General features: G+C 39.6%; 1 protein-coding gene across 1 annotated transcript in view; it reads left to right on the top strand.

Moving 5' to 3' along the window:
* Positions 1-12,759, top strand: part of sdc2 (syndecan 2) — a 35,851-nt gene extending 23,092 nt beyond the window's left edge. The window contains exons 2-5 of the mRNA XM_034298603.2: positions 7,176-7,290; positions 7,406-7,575; positions 8,912-9,041; positions 10,608-12,759. Coding sequence (XP_034154494.1) covers positions 7,176-7,290; positions 7,406-7,575; positions 8,912-9,041; positions 10,608-10,771 — 579 coding nt within the window. The 3' untranslated portion in view covers positions 10,772-12,759. The remainder of the gene's footprint in view (positions 1-7,175; positions 7,291-7,405; positions 7,576-8,911; positions 9,042-10,607) is intronic.
* The last annotated feature ends 11,436 nt before the right edge of the window (positions 12,760-24,195 follow it).

The following is a 24,195-nucleotide window of genomic DNA, read 5'->3' as shown; positions in this document are numbered from 1 at the left end:
TGGGCGTGGTGAATTTAAAATAGTTAATAAACAGCTATTGGTGGTGTTTCTCTTAAAAAGAAATTTTTGCCACTTTTATTATTCATGGTTAAAATTCTGTGCTGAACTGTCTTTGCCCTTTGGGCTGAAATCACATTAAAATTCAGAATGTATAATATCTGTAAGTGCTGTGGATAAAAATGGTCAGTGTTCATTAAAAACCTCTCAAAGCATAAATCATTTTGAAGCGCATTCGTTGTACTGTATCTGTGAAGCATTTGATAAGCCAGCCCTGAAAAACCACTAACATTCCCTTAAATATTTTTAGTGAGTATAATTAGATAAATAAGAAATGGGCTTCATGGTGTAATTGTTTTTGCAATTAGGTCAACCTTAAGAACAGATACTGCTTATGGATTTGAATAAGTAGCAGGAAATGCAGGTCTGGGTTAGACAGGATAGACGGTGAACTGGACTCTACAGTACTGAGTGTATCCAGCTGTTTGTGTTTTATATCATGACGTTATTGATTGATCTGCTGGGATAGATAGTCTAGGGCTTATTGTGCATTTGGGGCATATTGTTGTTTGGACTGGAAACCATGAAATTGAAAGTCTTCCTCTGAGGAAGCAATACTGGAAAGAGGAAGTCATTGTGGCAGTATGTGTTGTCTGATGGCGTGCCAACAGCTGGGGTTAAAAAACAAACTCTTTTTTGCCCCGTTGCTGCCTCAAAGTAAAGTAAAGTGAATTTGTTTGACTGGGATTTTCCATTGATTTGATTTGAGGTTCAAGGCACGCTTTAGATATACTTATTTTTGAGGATTTTTATGTGAATTTAATTAAGTGGGAGCCGTTTTTCTAAGAAGACCATGGAGGAGTGAGGTTCTCAGTTTCACCCTCTATGATGTGAGACTTCTGTTATCACAAGCTGATTAAAGTAGTTCAGAACCTAAAACACACTGATGTGTTATTACAGTAGCGATACCTATTGTGAATAGCAATGAATAAGCGATGTGTCCATTATCAGTTTAATATTTACTATTACCATTCTTTCAGAGATTCTTGGCCACATGTACCAACACTTAGAATACTTTCTAAGGAGATTTTCAACTATTAAACTAATTCTGTACAGCAAGGCCTAAACTCATTAGCTTACATGTGGATGATATGGCAGACTCATACACTTTACCATTTTTACTGTGTGAAGTCAAAAATGCATAACGACCGTTTAGCGTAAGGTAGCGCTTGCCTGATCTTTGAGATACACTTTTAGGCTAAAGCTTTGTAGACATCTGACCATCACATTCATTTGTGCTTTTTGAACGTCCCATTCGACATTTAGCCCCCCTTTTTTGTTATAATAACCTCCACTCTTCTGGGAAGGTTTTCCACTAGATTTTGGAGCGTGGCTGTGGGAATTTTTGTTCATTCGGCCACAAGAGCATTAGCAAGATCAGGCACTGACGTTAGGCGAAGAGGCCTGGGGTGCAGTCTGCATTCCAGTTCATCCCAAAGGTGTTCAGTGGGGTTGAGGTCAAGGCTCTGTGCAGGACACTCGAGTTCTTCCACTCCAATCTCGCCAAACCATGTCTTCATAGAACTCGCTTTGTACATGGCGCATTGTCATGCTGGAACAGGTTTGGGCCTCTTAGTTCCAGTGAAGGAAAATTGTAATGCTACAGCATAAAAAGACATTCTATACAATTGTGTGCTTCTAACTTTGTGGCAACAGTTTAGGAAAGAACCCCATATGGGTTTGATGGTCAGGTGTCCACAAACTTTTGTCCATATAGCTTACGAATGGAAATATATCAACATTAGTATATTTATTCTGTAGTTGGGCTGTGCTTCTGGCATGGTCTGCTGGTTATAAGTCTTCCTCTTACTGTTAAATCATGAAGATGAATGTGAATGCAGATTTAGCAGGTTCCCATAACTCATCACAGAAAGGTTTAGCATGGCTCAAGCTGTGACGCATGGTAATGGTTTACGTGTGTTTTGAAATATTATCTGCTGGATCGATGTACATTCTGGGCCTCCCTGCTCATAGTGCTTTCCTAAACTCTTGGAACCATATGAGGGCCGCAGAGACCTTGCGTGAAGTCCTGCCAAGAATGATCAGAGACTTTCACTCCACTTATACCTTCAGGCTTCACCTCACTCTGCAGTATTCCTCAGAACTGGATATGTCCATTGATTCCAAGATTTCACATGAGAGATTAGAACTCAGCCATTCTGCAAAGTGGATAGTGAGGCGTTTAAGTAATTGCTTTGATCTGTCTAAACCAGCTCCTTCGTGTGGTTTCACGTGCCTGACTGAGCATGCTCCTGTGCAGATGAACAAATTTCTGATTTGCAGATTAGTCTAATCTTGGTCCATGAATGATATAATTTCACAAACATTTTACCCCACCCACGTGCTGGACCATATCCAGGCCTCTCTGGTTTGGTCTTGACTTTGATTTGTGTTTGCTTCCTCCAGGAGCCCCCACTCCTCCCTCTTCCCTCGCCTCTCTGAAAGACTATTAATTAGTTCCTGATTATGATCCCCAGCAGTGCCATAAAATCTCAGGCTTGGGAGAATGTAGAAATCATACCACCCATTCTTCTTTTTTTTCAGGCTTTACTGCTGGAACCAATTTTTTAACCTCAAAATGTTTTCCATAAGCATCTTCCATTTCTTGAAAACCACTCACGTTTTGTCTGTATCACTCAGTTCGGCCTGTTTGTGCAGAATATAGCTGACCAGTAAATCACAGGTCAAGCATTAGGTGCTGTGTAAAATGGATATCGCCAGGTGCATTTGCGGTGCCTCTCTAGAGGTAGACTCCTATCCATTACACAGTATCACTCTTCCTTTTCCCTTCTGCACAGTGCAGAGACAGGAAAGCTATGGTCAGCGGTTTTCCTCTTCAGAGGTGATAAAGCTGACCTAATAATTTTGCTGCTGACTTATGGAATGGAAGAGGTTCTACCAGTGACTGAGGGATCAGTATTGCTTACAGTATAGATCTTTTCCTCTGCGGCTTCATAGATAAACTTAGATGTTTCAGTACAAGCTCAGCGGAGAGGCAAAGCAGTCTGAGCTGTCTCCCCAGAAATCTCTTTCAACTGAGTGAGGTTTTGAAATTGTATGCTGGCTGAACAAAATAGAGGCTAGTGGAATAAGAAAAACTGAAGACACATCTATTGAAACATTTCCAGGAAGTTAAGTTTCCTTTTTCCATCATAATAAGAATGTATTTAAAGGATCTCTGGCCAAAATGTAACCGTTAATACATGGGTAAGCCAGTTTTGTCAATAAACTTCGCCAAGAACTTCCTGCTTTCACAGAATGAGGCAGTTCTTACATGGCAGATGGCCAACCACAGACCTTCTTGTAGGCTGTCGTCAGACACGCGCCATTAACTGATTCAAACAAAACTCTTCAACTTTTAAAGGTGGGATTACGTGGACTTTTTCGTTCGAGTGACTACTTCTTGCGCCGAAAAGTTCACTGTGTTTCGCAGTGTTCCTCCTGAAACTCAGCATAAAGAAGTGCGTAGACTCATGCATGTGTCAACCTTCAAGATTTAGATCTTCTTGCCAGAAAAGTGTACAAAGGGTATCACACTGTGTTGCTGGTGCAGATTTATGAGACTTGCTAATTGTGCATCTCAGAGGTGGAAGTCAGTTTTGAAGGACTACAACTGCTTTCGGGATGGATATTTGTTTAGATGTTAAATTTTTTGTTTTCCTTTGCTAGCAGCCACACTGGTTAATGTGAAAGGAAGTGAGAGGTTCATGTACAGTATTATGTATTTGCATTGTATTATCCAAAGACTGATGGATGTGATGAATATAAGATTGTGCCAGAATCTCCCTTTAAGGTGAAAGATGAGTCCGGGTGGAAAGAATACAAGCCCGATTCCCCATCTCCCCTCCTTGCCATCCCATCTGCTGCCTGCTTGAGTAATAACATGACTTACAGCTAACCACACACTGCACCGAGGGACCCTTTCTAGTCTTTCAAAGGTTGCTAGGCATGAATGTGCAGTTTGACAGGCTTTTAGTGAAGTAACCTGCAGGCAACAGAAGTAATCTCTCTCACTCCTCTGCATGCTCCCTGTGTTGTTCCCTCCTCTCCCTTCCTCTCTCTGTCTGTCTTTTTTCCATTTCCTGTCACATTGTTGTTTCTCTTTTCTCCATAATCCATCCTTTGCTTCTGTGTGTGCATCTGTGGAAAGATGTAAGCCTCCATCTGGCTCGCTGCTTGTTACACACAGATGTAAATAACTATTGAGGCTGCCTATTTATAAGGGGCCACAAAGTCATAAGGTCTCTTGTTACAGAGGACTTGTCAGACTTTGTCTCTTTCTGAGGCTTGTTAGACCATCCAACAGGCTTTCGCACTGATGGACGTAGAAGCACGCTGAAAAGAAGTCACCCATAAGAAATCACTGATGTTCACAAGGACAGCTTGGTCATTTACCTCTAATAATGTTTTGTTGGACGAGTGGGTGGGCATTGAGGTTTGTTAGTCAGGCTGTTTGGGAGTTTAATGTGTGTGTGTGTGTGTGTGTGTGTGTGGGAGTAGACGCACACGTGATGGGGGATGGGAGAGTGGTTTTTGCAAAAGAGTGCAGTACTGTAGATCAAAGGGAACCAGCAGATAGGTTTAGAAAGCAGTGCTTTGTTGCATGATAGGTTGTCAACTTCAGTACGTTCCATTTCAAAGTGAACGAGCCCAAGCAGCCGGTTTTGTGGTCAGATCTGCACTGTACGTGTGAACCCTATTCTACAGGTTTCAGATCAGTGGTGCAGAAGTTCTTTGAAGTCATGTCAATGGTCTTGTCCTCAACAGGGCTTGGGAGGGAGTGTATTTTCAGGAATTCCGTCTTGCCCTTTTGCCTATTGTGAATAGTGCTCAGTGCCTTGCAAGCGGGCACATTTATACGACAAAGACAAAGCTGCTCTACAACCTTTGTATCAACAAGGCACATGCTACAGTGCTTGTGTGGGTTTGTGTGTGGCCTACATAATAATCGCCAGGGCTTTGTTGATTTGGATGGAATTCCTTATGTGCTGTATTGTTTTGATTCACATGTATAGTGTTGATTGCAGAATTGCTTGGCGAGGGATGAAGAAGTTAAGTTGCTTGGATCAATTTCTCCTTTGATTATTCCAAGCTTGAGTAGCATTCTTTAAGTAGTTAGCACTGCGTTTTGAATGAATCTATTATTGCTCTGTAGTTTCATCCCTGCCTTTTTGTTAGTGTCTTTGAATTCTTTGCTTGACTTCAAATACACACGTTCACATTAAAAAGCGTTTGTGTTTTAAGTCTTATTTCTCTGTTTATGGACTTTCAGACATTATATGAGATGATTTCATGAACAAGCAAACACTCAGAACAGGAACGTAAACCTCAGGGATGGCTGTATTTGTGTGCCCTGTGTGTAAAGCCCCATCAGTATGGAGAGGCTGACTGAATGATCCGAGACTTGGTAAGGTTGGCAGTGAACTGAGGTTGTCATGGTGTCTGAGAAGCTATCCCACAACACACAAAGACACACCGCTGATTCTTCTTTGAGCAACCCTGCATATAAACAAGACATGGCCTACTCCCATAAAGCACACATATATGAACATCAAAAAAAATGCCCATCTTTCATTAAGTTGTGTTTGGATTCATGTGAACTATGTGTTTAAAGTTTTTGGGTCCAGTGTTATTATACAGTTTTTATTATGCAGGTTTATTGTCTTGTATTGACAAAGCTCCAGCTAGTTCCTGAAGTTTCAATAGGACACTTGTAGCAATGGAAGACAAACAAGTCATTCCTCCCAGGGTGGTTGCCAGGGGATAAGGAGGGGGGTGGGGGCATGACTCCTCTAATTTGAGAGTGAACATGTGGCGCTGCTGCTGCCTGTGCCATAAACCGGTGACGCGTCCCACCAGGAAGCCTTTCCAGCACAGGTGCAATCTGCACTGCAGCATGTAGTGGAGAGAACAAAGCCTCTTATCGGCAAGCAGACTTTCATAGATAAGCAGAGGCATGGAGCAGTACGTGCTATGACTGAAATAGCACTTTTCAAGCTCCAGTAGCGATTAGGGAATGGACACAATGTCACAGATTGAATGTCAAATCATACTGTAGGTTTTACATATCAGTTTACTCTGATGCCATAGAAAGCATCTTTTAGAGCAAGAGTATTCAACTAAAATTTATAAAAGTCTAGCTACATAAAATTCCTTTCCAACAGATAACCTGCTAACATGACTGAAGGATGACAGCCAACGACCTTTTAATTTATAACCATTAATGATTACTTCATGGCTACAAATAAGAGAATTCAAAGTGGTTCATCATGGCATCATGTTACCACTTTTGACTAGTGCCAAAGACTCTAAACAGATGACAATTTGACATGGGGAGATTCAACACATGCTTCTTTGTCCATTTGTCTTTAAACGTTATGCTTTTTTTTTTTTTTTTTTTTAAACAAGACAACTGTTGGTTCTGGCTAGAGAAGGTAAATGAAAAGAAAAGTCTATGAAAGTCTGTGAAAACCCTAGCTAGTCTCTGATCTGATGAGCTGCTTTCAGCTTAAAACATTTACATAAATGCATGTGATTTAGATAATTTGCAATAGAGTAATTTTTCCACGTGCTCAGTTCGCTGAAATACTTTGCTGGGTCCACATCTGGACCGCGGTCTACTAGTTGACAACTTGTAACTTAGTTTGATTAGCAGTTTGTTCTAATACCAAGCTCAAGTTGTGTTAGTTTTCATTGTTGCAGTTTTGTAATTGCCCATTAGTACCAGCTTTGTTTCGACAAGACGGCATATGTACTGGTCACACCAAATAACCAGCGAGCACTAAAACTCATTAATGCCATGATTCATGTTGCTGAGCAGGAGTGCACTCCAACTAGCATTGCTAACACAACATGATCTGCTTAGCATGTCATGTATTTGTGTTGCATTGCTTAAGCCAAATCCTTTGGTCCCATTCTGATACTACATCTAAATTTCACATCACATCTGCTCAAACAAACCAAACTAGGGAAGCAAACGGACCATTTGAAATCCTCGAACATCTGTTTAGGAAGCGCTCCAGCAGGCTTAATCCTCAAGCTGTGGGACAGGGTGTTACGTTTCTGGACAAATATTCATTAAACTATTGGTACTTATTTGCACTATTTCTCCCCTGTAGATATTGGTCATGGCTGCAAAGTCTTCATCGTCCACAGATGATCTATACCTCGAGGAAACGGGGTCTGGAGGATACCCTGAAGATGATGATGACTTCAGCTCTGGATCAGGCTCAGGTAAGACATCTTCACCTCCAATGGTTGTTGTTTTCCTAGAATCCATTACAAGGCTTAGCTCTTGGCTCTCTGGACTGTTCTGCTTTTGTGTGATTGATTTTGGTGCTCCTTTCAGGTGCTGGTGAGGAAGAGGAGGTGATGGTTACAGTAAACACGCTATTCATAGCACCCAAAGCTAAGCCTACACAGGACAGCACCAAAGACTTCACACCCAGAGTGGAGACTTTCACAGCCCGGGACTGGGACCACACAAGAGAACTGCCTAGACAGCCTGTCAGGACAGAGGTAGGTTTAAAGCTGGAGCGTTTTTTGCTAGTAGGCCGCTTTTTAGGTTTTAAATACTGCGTTTTGGGCTGCATACTTTTCCTTTTAGATGTACCATTTCATATAGAATTGTGTCTAATACTGTGTGTACTTCCACTCATAACCCTATAAATACATACACATACATGTCAATAGATGAATGACAATTTTGTGAGTATTATATTTTTTATTGTATGTAACTTAATCTTTCCATTGAACAAATTTCATAAGCTATAAAACAAACATAAACAAGGCTAAAAAAAACTCCAAATACTTCTCTATTATATTTTAACTGATACCCGGATACAGTAGGACTAAAGTTGATAACTGACCTCTGTTATCAAACAGGCGTTTCCACTCACAGAACTGTCGCTCACTCAGTGTTTTTTTTTTTTTTTTTTTTCTGCACCATTCTGTATAAACTCTAGAGACAGTTCTGTGGGAAAATCCCAGATGATTAGCAGTTTCTGAAATACTCAAACCAGCCCATCTGGTACCAATACCCATGCCACGATCAAAGTCACACAGATCACACTTTTTCTTCATTCTGTTGTTTGATATGAACATTAACTGAAACTCTTGACCTTTACCTGCATGATATTTTTGCATTGTGTTGCTGCCACATGATTGGCTGATTAAATAAATGCATGAATGTGCAGGTGTACAGGTGTTCCTAATAAAGTTCCTATTAATATGAAGGATCATATTTTATTGTAGTGTTTCTAGCTAAGAACTATGCCTGTGCCATGCACAGCACGTGACAGAAATGGAAATAGAGAAATGGACTTCATGCGTGTCTCAATCTTGCTGAACTTTGTTCCACATGGAGCCCATATTAAAGGTCACATTAACATGGGCGTGTAATGGCAGCAGCGTGTGTAGGTGCTTCCGCGGCACATCACACCTTTTGGAGGTATTAACTTATTGCAGGATAATACCCTGGAATTGTAATCAAATGGAGAAAAAAAAACATTAGCCTGCTGGGTTGAATTAAACCAACCAGCAGGCTGTGTGTGAATTATTCATTAGAAAAATCATTAGAAGAAGAATGTATGCACTGAAGCTTTATTGAACTATTTATAAATGTCTATTATATTAGAACGTGAATGCTGTAAGCCTTCTTTGTGAATTATTCTTCATGTATAATTGGTCTGCTGGGACAAATATTGGATGATGTGTAACCAAATATACGGTATATAAGTACATTTCTGTGTCACAGTGTACACTGGACAGTGAAAACAGTCCATTGTGATTGCTTGATTTGTGATTGCTGCCATTGTGTTACATTCTTATGCCAGTTCCTCTCCTCTCTTTTCAGCCCCCGGTTCCCGTCACGAAGGATGTGCGCAGAAATCCAGGCGCCGGCACCACCAGCTCTCCTCGCTCTCCCGTAGAGCCCTACGAAGTGCACTCAGAAAACCTCTTCCAGAGGACAGAGGTTCTGGCAGGTATGTATGGGGGCCATTTTGGTTGTGAGCCTCTTTAGTTTGGGCTTCCGTGTTAAATCCTGTGTGATCCGTGGTGTACATTTTTTTAAGTTAAGATGTTTACAGTATGAAACCACTTACTTTGTCTTGACTAACTAACATCATTGGCTGAAATTCAATGACAGAAAAAAATCAAATCCATCTTTTGTGCTTTTTGGGTAATATTAGTACAAGAAGTATTGCTACAATCCTACACTAAAAGAGTTTACAGTTAGTGGCCTTAGTGTTGTAAGGCTCTATCTGGGTGAAGAGCTGTTTTAGGATAAGATTTTACATTCCAGCTTGCAAAAGTGTGTGGGACTGAAATCTACATTTACAGCTCTACAAGGCTTACACTTTAAGGTTACTTCAAATGTACATTATCATAATTAGGAGACAGTTAGAATGGAAATTTTGAACACTAGCAAAATACTTATAGAACCTGTTATAATGTGCTGTTTGTTTTTATAAGGTTCTATCTGCCTGTTTTTTTATTAAGCAATCTCTTAATCTCTAATGCTGATAAACTCAGCAGAGAAAGATTTTTAAGCTTGTTATGACCACATTATGATCATATGTGAATGTATTCTCCAAATTTCTAAGAAAGAAGATATTTCACTTTTTAACACCTGAAGTAGTTTCTAAACAAGATATTTTACCTTGAAATTTCATTGTAAAACATTTAACAATATTTAAATTGCTAGCTGCCACTGTAAAGTTCAGTTTATTAAGCACACTGCATGTAACTAGCTAATGTCAGTAATATTTAATGCTAATGTTATGGGACCTTAGTTGTAATATTAGCTTTCCAGCTGTGCTGCAGATGTTTTAATGTGCCAGCACGATTATACATTGTCAAACCAGGAAGTGCAGGAGAACTGTCACCAATTGTATGCACTTAATTTTATTATGCTCATGGAGCATATGTAGAACATCTAGAGCTAAATGTTACTTATTGTTGTTCTTTGTTAGAATATGAATAGAACGTGGTGCATTCATCCTGCATGATGATTGGCTGGCGGATAGATGACGTTTATGTGGTTAACTCATTATTAAATACCAGCTAGAACCTTACAACTCTGACAGTTCAATCTCTTCTATGATGCCTCCTATGCCTTTCCACCACCCCCACCCCAGAATCCAGAATAGAGGAAAAAAGCATGCAGCACTGCCTTCAAATAACTGAACAATTCCATGAAGTTTACCTCCAGAGGGGAAATATTAAAAGCAAGTTAACTCTGCTCTGTCTGGGTAATATGCTGCACCAGAGAGGTTTTGCAGTGTGGGTGGACAGACAGCTTCCTACATCCTCCCACCTTTCTTTTGTTCCTTCTTTTCAAAAGGAGCTGAAGAGCTCTTTTTATTTAATTAGGCAATTAAGTGAGGCTTAACTGAGGAAGAGCATAGCCTGCTTTTTATGAACTGTAGAATTTAGAAAGCCAGAGCCTCAATGTACAACTCGTACGCAGATGATTGTCACTGCCATTAATGCTGGTGAGGACACACACAGAGCTGCCTTTAACCTCTCCTTTATTTCTTTCCTTTCAGCTGTCATTGCAGGTGGAGTTATTGGATTTCTCTTTGCCATCTTCCTCATCCTCCTTTTGGTGTACCGCATGAGGAAGAAGGATGAAGGCAGCTATGATCTTGGTGAGAGGAAACCCTCTGGAGCAGTGTATCAGAAGGCTCCTACCAAGGAGTTTTATGCATAGACTCCCTTTCCACAACTGTCTCGTAAGCTAAACTTCATCAGTGACAGCAATGACGGTCCCATATCGCTGACGACGACAAACACGTTCAAGTAAAGATCAAAACTAAGACAACAACTGAGGAACATAAGTAACATAAAGAAAGCTTTTGCATAGAGTATTGTAATTCAGACCTTTCTTTCTTTTTTTTTTAATGGAAAAAAAACAAGCAATTATGGTAAATCTCAGTGTATTTAAACTTTTATTGTGTATTATTTGAAAAGGATGAAAAGACAAAAAAAAACACACACACACAATCTGTAAAGGTGAAGAATTTTCATCTGTCTTCTGTCAAAGGAGCTGTTTTTAGTCGCTGACTACTTTTTAACTGTAGCAGTATGTATTTGTAAAGAAAAAAAAATTTAAGTGGAAACAATTTGAATAGAATTGTTCTGTATCGGTCCTGCTTTCTTTTTCAGCATTATTTTGTCCTAGCATGTCTAATGTTGATGTTAAAGGTGTATTTCATTAACTTATCTTTTTCTCTGGTGTTGAAAAATGCCTTTCTTTACTTCTCATGGAGCTCTTTTGTCTCTGGATTAACATTTATCCTTCAGTGTAAATGTTCTCCCTGTTTTTTTTTTGTTTTTTTTTGTCCACCTGGTCAATTTTCAATGGAATTTTGTGTTACTTTGTTTTTCTTTTGGTGTAGCTCTAGCTTCATATGTAATATCGCTTGTGGTTCGGTCAGTAATTGGACGTAAAGGTGATAGGTGACAGTACATGTAGAGCAAAATCTACCCACATATAGCTTTATTATTTAAGAGAAAATCCCCCTCATTTTTCTCCTGGCGCCACTGCACAGTGTTTGGACGCTAATTTCAGTTTCGTTTATGATGACTCCCAACTGTAAAGCCTGGATCCACTATGAATTTGCCTTGGAATCCATTCCGGTGGGACCTGATTGTTTTTGGCATTGACATCATTCATATCTGTGAGTTTATATTAGTGATTAGAAGGAAGTGACATACTGGTGTTTCAGAAAATCCTATTTAAACATGACTGGTGCATTTACGCATAAGCTCATGTTCTTTGGCTTTCGCTTTAATCTGAATGGTTGAATCTGCTGCCCCTGATCTGTTTGTTCCTCTCTCTTGAGTGTGATGCCTTTGGCTTTTGAGCTTGGCTCGGCTGACCCCAAGACACACGGGTGGCTTTTTGCCAACGTTTTGGTGCTTCTGATAAAGGCATGCATTTTGTCTCTAGAGTGATCCACGCCAAACAGTTTTGATCTAATCAGTTTCCTTTTGTGTTAGAAGCTATACTTAGAAGAGGAGAACTGCTCCTATTAATGGTCTGGTGCCCATCTAAAATGATAACGAGTCCAGGAAGTTCCTTCTCAGTGGTTTTCCCCCCCTCTGGAAGTCTGTATGAATTCGGCAGGTCATGAAGTCGTACTGAAAAGGAAAGCAGAATGAAGAGGCCCCTGTTTCCGAACATGTCACACACTGCATACTGAACTCCACACATTCATGGGTTTAGCTTCCTATTTCCAACCCCATGTAGTGACAACCCCTCTGACATGATCCGTCTTAGCTGGACATGAACACAGAAAGTTACTGCAAAAAAGAAGTAAAGGATTCTTATATTGTGGTATCATATTCCCTTGGTCACCTTTGAGTTTTCACATTTTATTGTGACTTTTTCATATTTTTTTTTTTAATCCTTTAGACTTTTTAAAGATGAGTCCAAATGCTTATTCACATATAAAAACTATATAGAATAAAATATATAAATGTATATTCACAAAACGTTTTAAACCTTCAAAGTGCCTATCATTTGGAAATGTGCTTGTGTGTGTATCGGCTGAAGGCAGTGTGTACATCAGAGTGGCCAGAGCAACTGGTATCGTGTAAGCACAGCTGACTGTAATGGTAACCTTTTTTAGTCTTACAAAATGCAGACAGTATTGTAAGTTGAAACAACACTACTGAATAAACATTGTGGCCTAATGTTGATCATTTCCTGACTGTTTATTGAAGTGTTTCCTCAATCAGAGGAAATTATCTAGTGGCCTGGGAAAACCATCACATGGTCAAATGCCGACATTTTCTGCTATATATAGTTCTGAAAACTAAGGATTTTTCTGAACTGAAATTAAAGTAATAGCATTTTAAATTCTGGTTTCCCCCAAAGGTGAAAAGGGAGAAAATTGGATTTAAATATCTTGTTCTGACTGTGGTGCACGAGCCTCACTGACATTTTGACAGCCGGTATGAGGTTTATGTCCATTTCACTGTGGCCTGTAGATATCCAACAACTTGATCAAAGTGTGACATTATCTAGCAAAATCTTAGACATCAGTAGGCAGACTGTTACACCACCACTGTTATACCACCAGTTTTGTTAATCTGGCTCCTTAGCCAATTATCTTTTCAGGAAGCCTAGACAAGATTACAAATAAATAAAACATTTCCAAATCATTTTGGTGAAATATATTCAAAAGTGTATGTTAGGCAGAAAAATCTATGTTTTTTTGTTTCTCACAATTGAACCACAGAGACATCTGATGGGTTTTCCCAGACTGCCAAAAATATGAAGTGGACTGGGTGGAGAAATATAGAGCTATAGGTGCTTTTATAATGGAAGATAACAACAATCACTGGGTCATGCTAAACAGGTTTACATACTTACATATGCATTGGCTTTAGGTTAGTGGGTAAACCCAGGCAACAAAGTGTTTAGGGTTAAGTTAAAATAGACTGAGAATTTATTATTCCCTTGGCCAAGGGTTTGTAGACACCTAACCATCACCTCCATATGTGGTTCTTCCCCAAAAGGTTGCCACAAATTTAGAAGCATTCCATAGCATTACAGTTTGCTTCGACTGGCTCAAACCTGTTCCAGCCAATGTCCCTGTACACAAAGCAAAGTTCATGAAGACATGGTTTGTGAAGGTCGGAGTGGAAGAACCCGAGTGTCCTGCACAGAGCCCTGACCTCAACCCCACTGATCACCTTTGGGATGAACTGGAACACTGACTGCACCCCAGACCTCCTCACCTACTGTAACATCAGTGCCTGACCTCACTAATGCTCTTGTAGCTGAATGAACACAAATCCCCATAGCCACACTTTAAAATCTAGTGGAAATCCTTCCTGGAAGAGCGGAGGTTATTATTACAGCAAAGGTGGTCTAAATCTGGAATGGGATGTTCAGCAAGCCAATATTTGACATATATAAATATAAAATATGGGTCAGGTGTCCACAAACTTTTGGCCATATAGTGTAATTACACTGATGTTGATTACAGTTAATCTCATATGGCATGAAGTTTATATAATATCTGTAATCCAACCAAATGTTTAAGGTACACAGAAGCTTATTATTAAATGTTAAATGGTGAAATTTTGCCTTGGCTGGTTTTGCCTTAGTAAGAAATTGATTGTGGTCAAGTGGAAATCACTGAAAGTAGGTTTGTACATGAACATTTCCATTGTAATTGTGTTTTTTGAAATTAGATCTTGTGTTTAGCTCCTTACCACTGGTGCCCATACAACCACTTTTTTCCTCTCTCTCTCTCTCTCTCTCTCTCTCTCTCTCTCTTTATTTTTTTTGCTTGCCTTTTTGTTTTCAGTTTTTGGTCAAGGGGTCAGGCCAGACTTTAACCATGGCAGATGTACAGACGTGCTTCTCTCTATAGTCTGAGATGAGTGTCATCTGCAGCATCTGCCCCAATCTCGTCCAAACAGCACCACGAGCCGGCCACAGCGAGTGTCCTCCATATGCACGTCCATCCATTCACAGAGTCATACACACGTCACGTCCTACCATTTGTGTTTGTGTGCATGTGTGTCAAAGTGCACCCTGGATTTATAACCCACTGAATAGGTTCCCTATGTTTGTGTTTGGGCTGGGGTAGGGGTCTGTGTCAGAGTGTGCCTTTAAATTATAGCCCTCTCAATAGGGTGCATGAGGAGGGAGGGAGGGAGGGCATGGATGGCTGCATATGGGAGACAAAAGGGATTTGGGTCTGCTCTTACAGGTGACAGAGCTAATTCAGTAATAAGACCAGCGGTTGTTGCTAAACCATGCAGAAATTTCAAACATGTAGCGTCCAAAGCAAATATACTGCAGGTTTCATAAGAAGCACTGGCTGGAAGGTAGAGTCAGGACCAACACACACTCATTTGTCTATGCTGAACCATATACACTGTATGTACACACAATTCTGTTCATCATACAATTTTTTTAGCTTAACTATCCTCCAAAAAAAAAAAAAAAAAAGAAAAATTCATGTCCAGCTAGGAGAAAAATTCCAGATACATCACAAACATCATAAGATCTCATTTGTAGTATATATGCAAAATAACATTGTATTCTTCTGGATAATGTATAAACTCACGGGCCACTTTAATAGGAACACCTGCTCGTTCAGGCAGTTAGATCAGGTGAGGTTTTTCCAGTCTTCAGCTGTCCAGTTTTGGTGAGCCTGTACCCATTGTGGCACGTCTGAGATGCTTTTCTGCTCTCCACTTTTGTAAAGAGTGTTTTTTTGAGTTATCATAGCCTTCCTGTCAGCTCGAACCAGTCTGTACATTCTCCTCGGACCTCTCTCATGAACAAGGCATTTCTACCCACAGAACCGCTGCTCACTGGATGATTTTTTTTTAAAAATCCCAGGAGATCAGGAGTTTCTGAAATACTCGCACCAGCCCGTCTGCCACTAACAAAAGTTCCACGGTTAAAGTCACTGAGATCACATTTTTTTAATCCATTCTGATGTTTGATATGAACATTAACTGAAGCTCTTGATCTGCGTGCGCACGATTTCATGAATGGTGCTTCTTCCACATGATTGGCTGACTGGGTAATTGCATAAATGAGCAGGAGTGCAGGTGCTCTTTTTTAAAAGTGGTTGGTGAGTGTAAATCCAATTCAGTTTTCAGCATGGCACATGTAACATCAACAACAATAATACCAGTTTGAATCAAAACATATGCTTCTTTTGGAAGCAGAATTGTTCTGGAGTTTTTTTTACAGGTTGCAGAAGAACCAGCTGCTTCCCAAGATTACTGTTAAAACTATAACAAACGTTTTACTGTGCCTTTGATTTAATCTTCACAATTTGTAACGCATACTTTAGAAGTAGGCTACTTTTGATTTATCTTGCATGTGATCTGTCAGAGTTTATAACAGAGCTGCTTTGTGATTTACTTGGATGATTTTTTAATATGCTGTTCTTTGATGCGAGTCATTATTTATAGAGTGTAGCTCTAGGACAGTGTATGTTACTCCTCCGGAAGAGGCACTGACACATGGCCTGACTTCAAAGCCATATACAATTGCTTGAGTTTCTCTCCACAATAATTTATGACATGCATATAAAGCAAGTGCTTTGTGTGATTTAAAGGACACGACTTGAAGCATTCAACCATTGGAAATCGAAGGTAATGAAGGAGAGGTGGCTCGTATAAATCCTAGATTTCACCAAGAGCATCCATGGATTAGGTGTACACTACACAACATAGAACACCTATACAGGATGGATAATTGGAAGTCTGGAGGGGGAAATCAGACAGGTCTACATTTAACAGACTGGGTGAACTGCTTCCTGTCAAATTCACAGTATACCATTCCTAACTGCACTTAGCTGCCATATTGTATCCACCAGCTCCATTTTATTTATTGCAACCTGTTTTTATGCAGGGAGGCAGCCCAAACCTACATGACGGAACAAGGATGTAAGCCATCTTCGTTATGTACAATATTTGCAATTTCCACATTGATTGGAAATTACTAAACCTGTTTTGCATTTTTCATTTGCATTTACAATGGAAGACATTTTTTGGAGCACTTTCGCTGACCTGCAAAGATATGACGCTTGTGCAACTCTTTCTCTAACTATCTGGGTTTCTTGTATTTTTTAACATTGCATGGCATCAGTCCTTGAACTAGTGGGTTGCTACGCAGTGTTGTACAACTCAGAACACTTGTATAATAATAGGTACAAACAGAGACAACCTTGTTACAGCTTAAAGCCATAATGCTGTGTGTTTTGTGGCTTGACTCTGTACATGTTAAATTCTGTTCAAATACTAATGACCTCTTTTAAGTGAGCAGTTTTTTTAAAGCTGTTATTTGACAGATATAAGCCAGTGTTGCATTGATTTGCTCTCTGTTGTAGATGTTGTGCATTTGTGGGGCAGCATAAGCACTGCCCCATTTAGCTTCCATAGAGTTAGTATTGCACCTAGTGGTCAAAAATGGGAACTTCAACAAGCACTAATGGAGAAATGGGGCAGGAATCATGCTGCCCCTTGCTTTGGGGAGGAGAAAAAGACAAGACAGTTAATGACAGAGTTGTCAGGATTGCGTTTGTGTACACCAAATTAGGCTAGTTTAAAATGCTCATTGGCTAGGCCAAGATCTTGTTTTATACTTAATTCCAAGTAATCAGAATTAAATCTGATACATTTCCACAAACAAAGTGTAGTGTTTTGCTTGATGGCAAACTGTAAGTGCAGGCACTGTGTCTGTGATGTACAGAATCATGTCTATTGTAAGATATACTGCAAAGATTGGGAAAGGGAAAAGGGAATTATGGAGTGCATACATCAGAAATGGACATGCACTGTGCTGACCTTGTATCCCACACAGACGCTGAGAAAAATAAGAAAACTGTGTCTCTCTTTCACAATACCCAAATTGTTTGGGCTAAATTCAGGTCTTTTGTGTGGTTTTTGAGATGTAGTTGGGCTGGAATAATTGCTGTAACCTGGCAACTCTGGTTAATAATTTTAGCTATGTTTGCCTTGTTGGCAATGGGAAACACACCTACTGTATCAGACACAGTTGAACAAATGTAGGTCTAAAACCACTGCAAATGAGCTGCTAAACTGTTTGCTGGATGACTGTAGGTTGCTGACTCTCAACTGCCTATTACGAGGTTACTCTAATAATTCTCTACATAGTAGTATATGTCTGTGGTCATAAGCCACTGGTGCCCTTGTGTCCAATATGTGTCTAAAATTAATTATTCATTTAAATAAATCACATCAAAATGAAACCAAATGCCCTACATGTGAAAGAATTAACATGTGAAAATAAATGAATCATGCATAAAAAATAAAACCAAACATGAAAATAAAAACACATGCACATGTGAAATGTCCACTAAGTTAATCGTGTGATTATATATTTTTCTCTTCTCTGTAAACACAACCAGGCAAAATACGTTGCAACAAGGTGTGGGAAAGCAGATATTTTCAATATCGGAAAGTCTCTGTATTATCATTAGCTTAAAGATTTTACAAGGGAAAAAAAAATCTGTATTTTAAAAAATGCCATGTTACCATACTGCATTACCATGTGACTTGCAGGTCTGATTGTGTTTGGAGAGAAGAGGAGAAGTTAGGCTTATTTCATGAACCAGGTAAGCCTAATCATATGTCGTAAAAACCAAAAACTTTATTGGGCTACACTCAATATGTTAAAAAAAGGGTAGTGGTAGATGTTAGCTTGGTTAAAATATGTTGCTGAATATGATATACAGAGTGAAAGTTTGGGTGAAAGTTGGATACATTGCTATGCAACATCCGTTTACGTCAGAACATTGCTATTCAGCATATAGAAGTACAGAAGGTGCACTTTTGAACGTTTTTCTGTGAGACTGGGTTGGTGACGTTTGCGTGACCTTTCTGTAAGGGTCTGGAAGTGTACTTGACAACTCTTCACTCTCCACAGTGAATGTGTGGGAGGTATAACCTGCTTATTTGAGAACATTTATGAATTACATCAACTTCCTACATGCACCTCAAGCCTACAGCACCATAAATTTCATGAATTATCCACCTGTAGAAGCCGCACAAAGAGTCAGTAGTTAACAGTGAACAACAAGGTGAAAGCATATGAGCTGTAGGAAATAACAGCCGCTAAAAATGTCTTTTCTCCCCAGAGACTGCATACTCATTGCATTTACTGCGCCAACCAATTCAGCAGCTTCACGTTCTCAGTCTACCCTGAGGGAGGCTCGCAGATCAAAAAGCCGGCATATGTAGACCATACTTATAGGTGGTAGCACTGTTAGCACCAGACTCTTGATTGCACACATCTTCTCTGGTCTTGGGATAATTCCTAACAGTGTTCACATGAGCATTCACTCACATGTATGAAAGTTCTGACAGGTGATTGGAAAAAACATGCTCCTTGCACAAAATGGCTTGATGCCAGAGTAATTGGTCCCAGTGGGTAAGAGGTGTACATCTATTTGCAATCTTAGTCTCTCTCCCATAGAAGACAGAGACATGCTTGAATGCTTAAGGCTGATGCAGAAAAAGAATGCTGTAATTACAAATGAATCATGCACTGCCATTTTGCCAGTGAGATGCTGTTCATTATGTTTCACTGAATGTGCTCGGAGAAGATGATTAATATCAAAGCCTTTAAAAGGTAACCTGTTGGGGTTTTGCTGAAGTTGAGGCTGTCTCTCTTAAAACAGATTTCCTTTGACTTTGAAAATTATACACATGAGAGGAAGTCTGTGCATCCTTTTAAAGATGTATGACCAAATGTTTGTGGACACCTGACCATCACACCCATATGTGCTTGTTGAACATCCTGTTGTAGATTTAGCCCCCTTTTGCTGTTATAATAACCTCCACTCTTTCGGGAAGGCTTTCCACTAGATTTTGGTTGTTGGTGTTCCAGTTCATCCCAAAGGTGTTCAGTGGGGTTGAGGTCAGGGCTCCGTGCAGGCCACTCGAGTTCTTCCACTCCAACCTTCTCAAACCATGTCTTCATGGAGCCTACACTGTGCCCATTGTCATTGTCATGCTGGAACAGGTTTGTGCCTCTTAGTTCCAGTGAAGGGAAATCTTAACGCTACAGCAAAAACAAAAACATCCTGGACAGTACTTTGATTCCAACTTTGTGGCAACAGTTTTGGGAAGAAGTCCACAAACTTTTGGCCATATAGTGTACAATATAATTGCTGGGAACTGTAAGTAGAAGGTAATGTTTATGTAGCCTAATGGCACTCAATGCTTTCGAGAGTCTTTTAGTTATGGTATTTAATCTATCAGAGAGTGGCATGTCGCTACAGCAGGTAGCATTGCTGCCTCATAGCTCCAAAGGTCCCAGTTCAATCCTGAGCCTGGGTTTTCTCCAACCTCCAAAAAAATGCCAGCAGGTGGATTAGCTATGTTTAACTGCCTCTAAGTGTGAATGTGTTTGTGCATGGTGCCCTGTGATGGACTGGTACACCTTTCTGGGAATATTCTGGCCTCACGTGCAGTGTTCCCAGTATAGGCTCCGGATCCACCATAACCCTGACCAGGAAGTGCTTAATGAAGATGAATAAATGCATTTCAATATCCTGCTAATCCATGCATGTTAACAAAAGTCATGTACTCTTTCATATTCTCTCTGTTTAACTGAGACTAGGCAGGATGGGATGTCTTCCTCTCTCTGATGCAGAAATAAAAAGCTCTTATTGCTGTGTGACTATCCTACTGCAGCTTCCAAACTTTAAGGCTTAAATTACTTTGAGGAAAAGATTAATAATACTCCACTCTCCGACAACAATCTCAATTTATAGAAACGGCAAGCGTCTCAATTTGCCACTAAATCATTTTTGATTTTGATTAAAAGCACCCAAGTAATGAATGCCAAGATGTCAACTTAGTTACACTTGATAAGTTTGAAAATGCATTTGATTTGACCTTAAAGCTCCGGTGGAATTCACGGCCATATCTATGCCACGACATGATAGTAAGGCTTCATTTTAATAGAGAATGTCTACTGTGGCCTCTCTGGAAATTAAAATTTGTAGTGATTAAGATCCTTGGAACCCACCGTGTGTACTGATTCATTTTAATTAAATTGCCAAGCTCGTGAGTGAAAATTATATGAAACACTATGTGATGTGATTTGGGCTTCAGCTGAACTTGAATTGAGATATGAGTCTCGATTCTAACTTCAAAGTCTAAAGTTGTACTGTTCATAGGAAACAATATACCACTTTGGTATCTTCATTCAATTATATTATTGCACAGAGATTTGTATTTATGCTGTCATATAGCATATATAATAAAATGTAATGTATTTAAGCAGAGCTTTTATTTAACTTTGCACGTACTGATTTATACTATATTTTCATTTATTTTCAGTAACTGTTATCTTCTGGAAAGACTTGTGATGGATCCGGAGCCTATCCCAGGAACACTGGGTGCAAGGCAGGAATACACCCTTGATGAGATGCCAGTTTATCACAGGGCATTGGATACACACATTCACACCTAGGGGCAATTTAGAGTCACCAATCAACATGTGTATGTTGACACACATATGGTAACTCTCATCCCCCCACCTATTTGTTCTTTAATGTTTGCAACAAGATGTTAGAGATCTTCTACCAGTCTGTGGTAGCCAGTGCAGTCTTCTTTGCAGCAGTATGCTTGGGAGGTGGCATCAGCTGGAGATGCAAAAAAAAAAAAAAAAAAAACTCAACAAACTGATCAAGAAGGCCGGCTCGGTCTTGGGCTGCTCTCTGGAAAGTTTTGAGATGGTGGTGGAAAAGCGGACACACACAACCTTCCTGGACAACAAAAAGCATCCCTTCCATGACCTACTGGTTAAACAGCAGAGCTCCTTTAGTAGAAGACTCATTCAGCTCTGCTGTAGAAAGTGGTACAGGAAGTCGTCTGTAGCAACAGCGATCACACGGTACAAAAGCTCATCACTGTGCTGGGACACTATTTTGCACTGAGCCAGTGTTAGGATAAGCTCATTGGACAATAGTTGAACCTGAATAGTTGAATCATCACTATCCACTATTCATATTCATATACACTGCCACTTCCATTCATTTTTCTGTTTTCACATTATTTACAATGTTTGCACTGCACTGCCAATTTAATTCCACTCAAGTCTGCTGCTTGTATCTACAATGTTTTATATCCACTGCACACTGCATTACCACATCACACTCTTACACTGTATAATAATAATGATAAGAATTATATATAAATAATTCTTCTTCTATATATATATATATATATAATTCTTGTTTTGTTTCATTTATAATGTTAAATTACTTTTAGTGTACATCTAACTCTCTGTGCTGTTGCTGTAATAGGTGAATTTCTCTCCGGGATGAATAAAGTGATCTATCTATACTGACATGTTTTGGGACGAAACTGGAGAACCCAGAGGAAACCCACACACACACACCCCCCAAGAACATCCAGAACTCCACATAGGCAGTAACCTGAGCTCAGGCTCAAACCAGAGATCTTGAAGCTGTGAGGCAGCAAACGCTACCCTCTGCACCACTATGCCACCCACTTTCTACTATACAGTGAAAAGTGTTTGAAGACAGAGGAGAATGAAACGTACTAATTAGCAGGCTTAGCATTCAAAGGGACACATAACTTGCTATCTCTTACCGCTGACATTTCTGGTTTCATCTAACCACCAAGTCACTCAGACAAACACAAGCCCTAATTTCACAGCAAACCACAGCTGATTTTGTCCTACCATTACAAGTTTACAGAGCTTCCATGTTCCAATTAACCAATCAGCTGTAAAAACCCCTTGTGTTTATTTGACTGCTGAATCCTGTTATTAGGATGTTGAAGGGTGTGTGTGCATATATAACTATTATCTTGTCCCTATTGTCAGAGAAAGCAGTAATCTAAATTTAATCAGAGGAGGCCCAAGCTACATTCAGGACTCTATATTGTTTTTGTAGCACTTAGGCCTTGAGGCAGTTAGATCTGTGCACTGGGACTCTTAATTCAGGCATTTCAATAGTGGTGGCCATATCACAGATATTATTAGCAGTAAATAAATATTCACTTCTTTAAACAGCAGGATAAGGATTAAACCTTTAAAGAGTAAATGGTAGAACAATGCCTAGGAACCAGAAGTAACAATCACAACTTCAGCAAACACAATCACAACTTCACTAGCACAAACACACACACACACACACACACATGCAAACTTAGGTGTCTAGAATGTCTTTATGCTGTAACATCAAGATTTCCCTTCACTGGAACTAAGAGGCCCAAACCTGTTCCAGCATGACAATGCCCCATGCACAAAGCGAGCTCCATGAAGACATGGTTTGAGAAGGTTGGAGTGGCAGAACGCGAGTGTCCTGCACAGAGCCCTGACCTCAACCCCACTGAACACCTTTGGGATGAAAGTCTGAAAGTGGAAAGTGGAAAGCCTTCATGGAAGAGTGGAATTTATTATAACAGCAAAAGCATAACATATGGGTGTGATGGTCAGGTTTCTATATACTTTTGACTGTACAGTGTAGCATTAATTAGCTGCATTATTAATTATGTCAATGGATCATCCTTATAAGGATAGTAAGGTGTGTGTGTGTGTATGGTGGCCTGTGATGGACTGGGGTCCCATGCTGCCTTGCACACAGTGTTCTTGGAATTAGATCAACTGTATCCTTGACCAGGATAAAAATGATTACTGAAGATGAATAAATGAATGTTAAAAAAAAAGTTCAGTTTCAGTGGCACAACCTGACTGAAAAAGATTTTTGGATAGGGATAGTGGAGGCTGTGATGTACTTAACCTAGGCTGAAAAATATGCCAGTAGAATTACATAAAACGTATATTTTTAAATCTATTTTTTAGACCGTAAACTGCTCAGATAACAAAATTTCTCATGTTTCTTAAGAAACTTGTCTGCATGATCATGGTAAAGATGTCAAAACTATGTTATAACACATAGGGAATTATACAATGACAAAGAGTTATACAAATGAAAGTGATCTTTATATTTTAGATTATTAAAAGTAGAGGAGTTCTCTTCAATTTTCTTCACATTCTCCATGAGGCAGTGACCTGCTTTTCCACCAGTCCAGATAAAAGTTACAAAAAAAGTTTGCAAGAAAGACCACACCTTCTTCCTAGTTCCCATCTCTATCTTTCTCAACTAGTGACAAACTTTACACACCCGCCACCTTCCAGTCAGCTCCCTACTATTCAAAAACTCCTACACAAAAGTCTATAGTTGGGGGTCTGGCTATGTATACATCAGAAAGCAGAACCCGTTGAGTACTCCAGCCAAGGTTCTCAGAGTTCTCCTCACTTTTACAGTTCCACAATCACTCTTCATGTGGGGTCTGCACTTACAAAATGAACATACTTGTTCAGGGGCATTTAAAATACTACAATATACTGACTATACTACATACAGTGGGGACCAAAAGTCTGTGACCACATTGAAAATCTGGGAATTTTTTTTTCATTTAAAATTGGAAATAAAGAGAAGGTTTTAGATTAAAAAAAAAAAAAAAAAAAAAGAAAAGAAAGTAAATGTTCAATATGTTGAATATTTAATATTCAAGATTCTCTACTATTTCTATTTTCTGCACTATTTCCCTATTTAAATGTAAGCAAATGTGTGATCCTTTAAC

This window comes from Pangasianodon hypophthalmus, chromosome 23 (assembly GCF_027358585.1).
Source record: "Pangasianodon hypophthalmus isolate fPanHyp1 chromosome 23, fPanHyp1.pri, whole genome shotgun sequence".
Lineage (NCBI taxonomy): Eukaryota > Metazoa > Chordata > Actinopteri > Siluriformes > Pangasiidae > Pangasianodon > Pangasianodon hypophthalmus.
The sequence above is the reverse complement of the archived record's forward strand: the minus strand, read 5'-3'. Positions and strand labels throughout refer to the sequence as shown.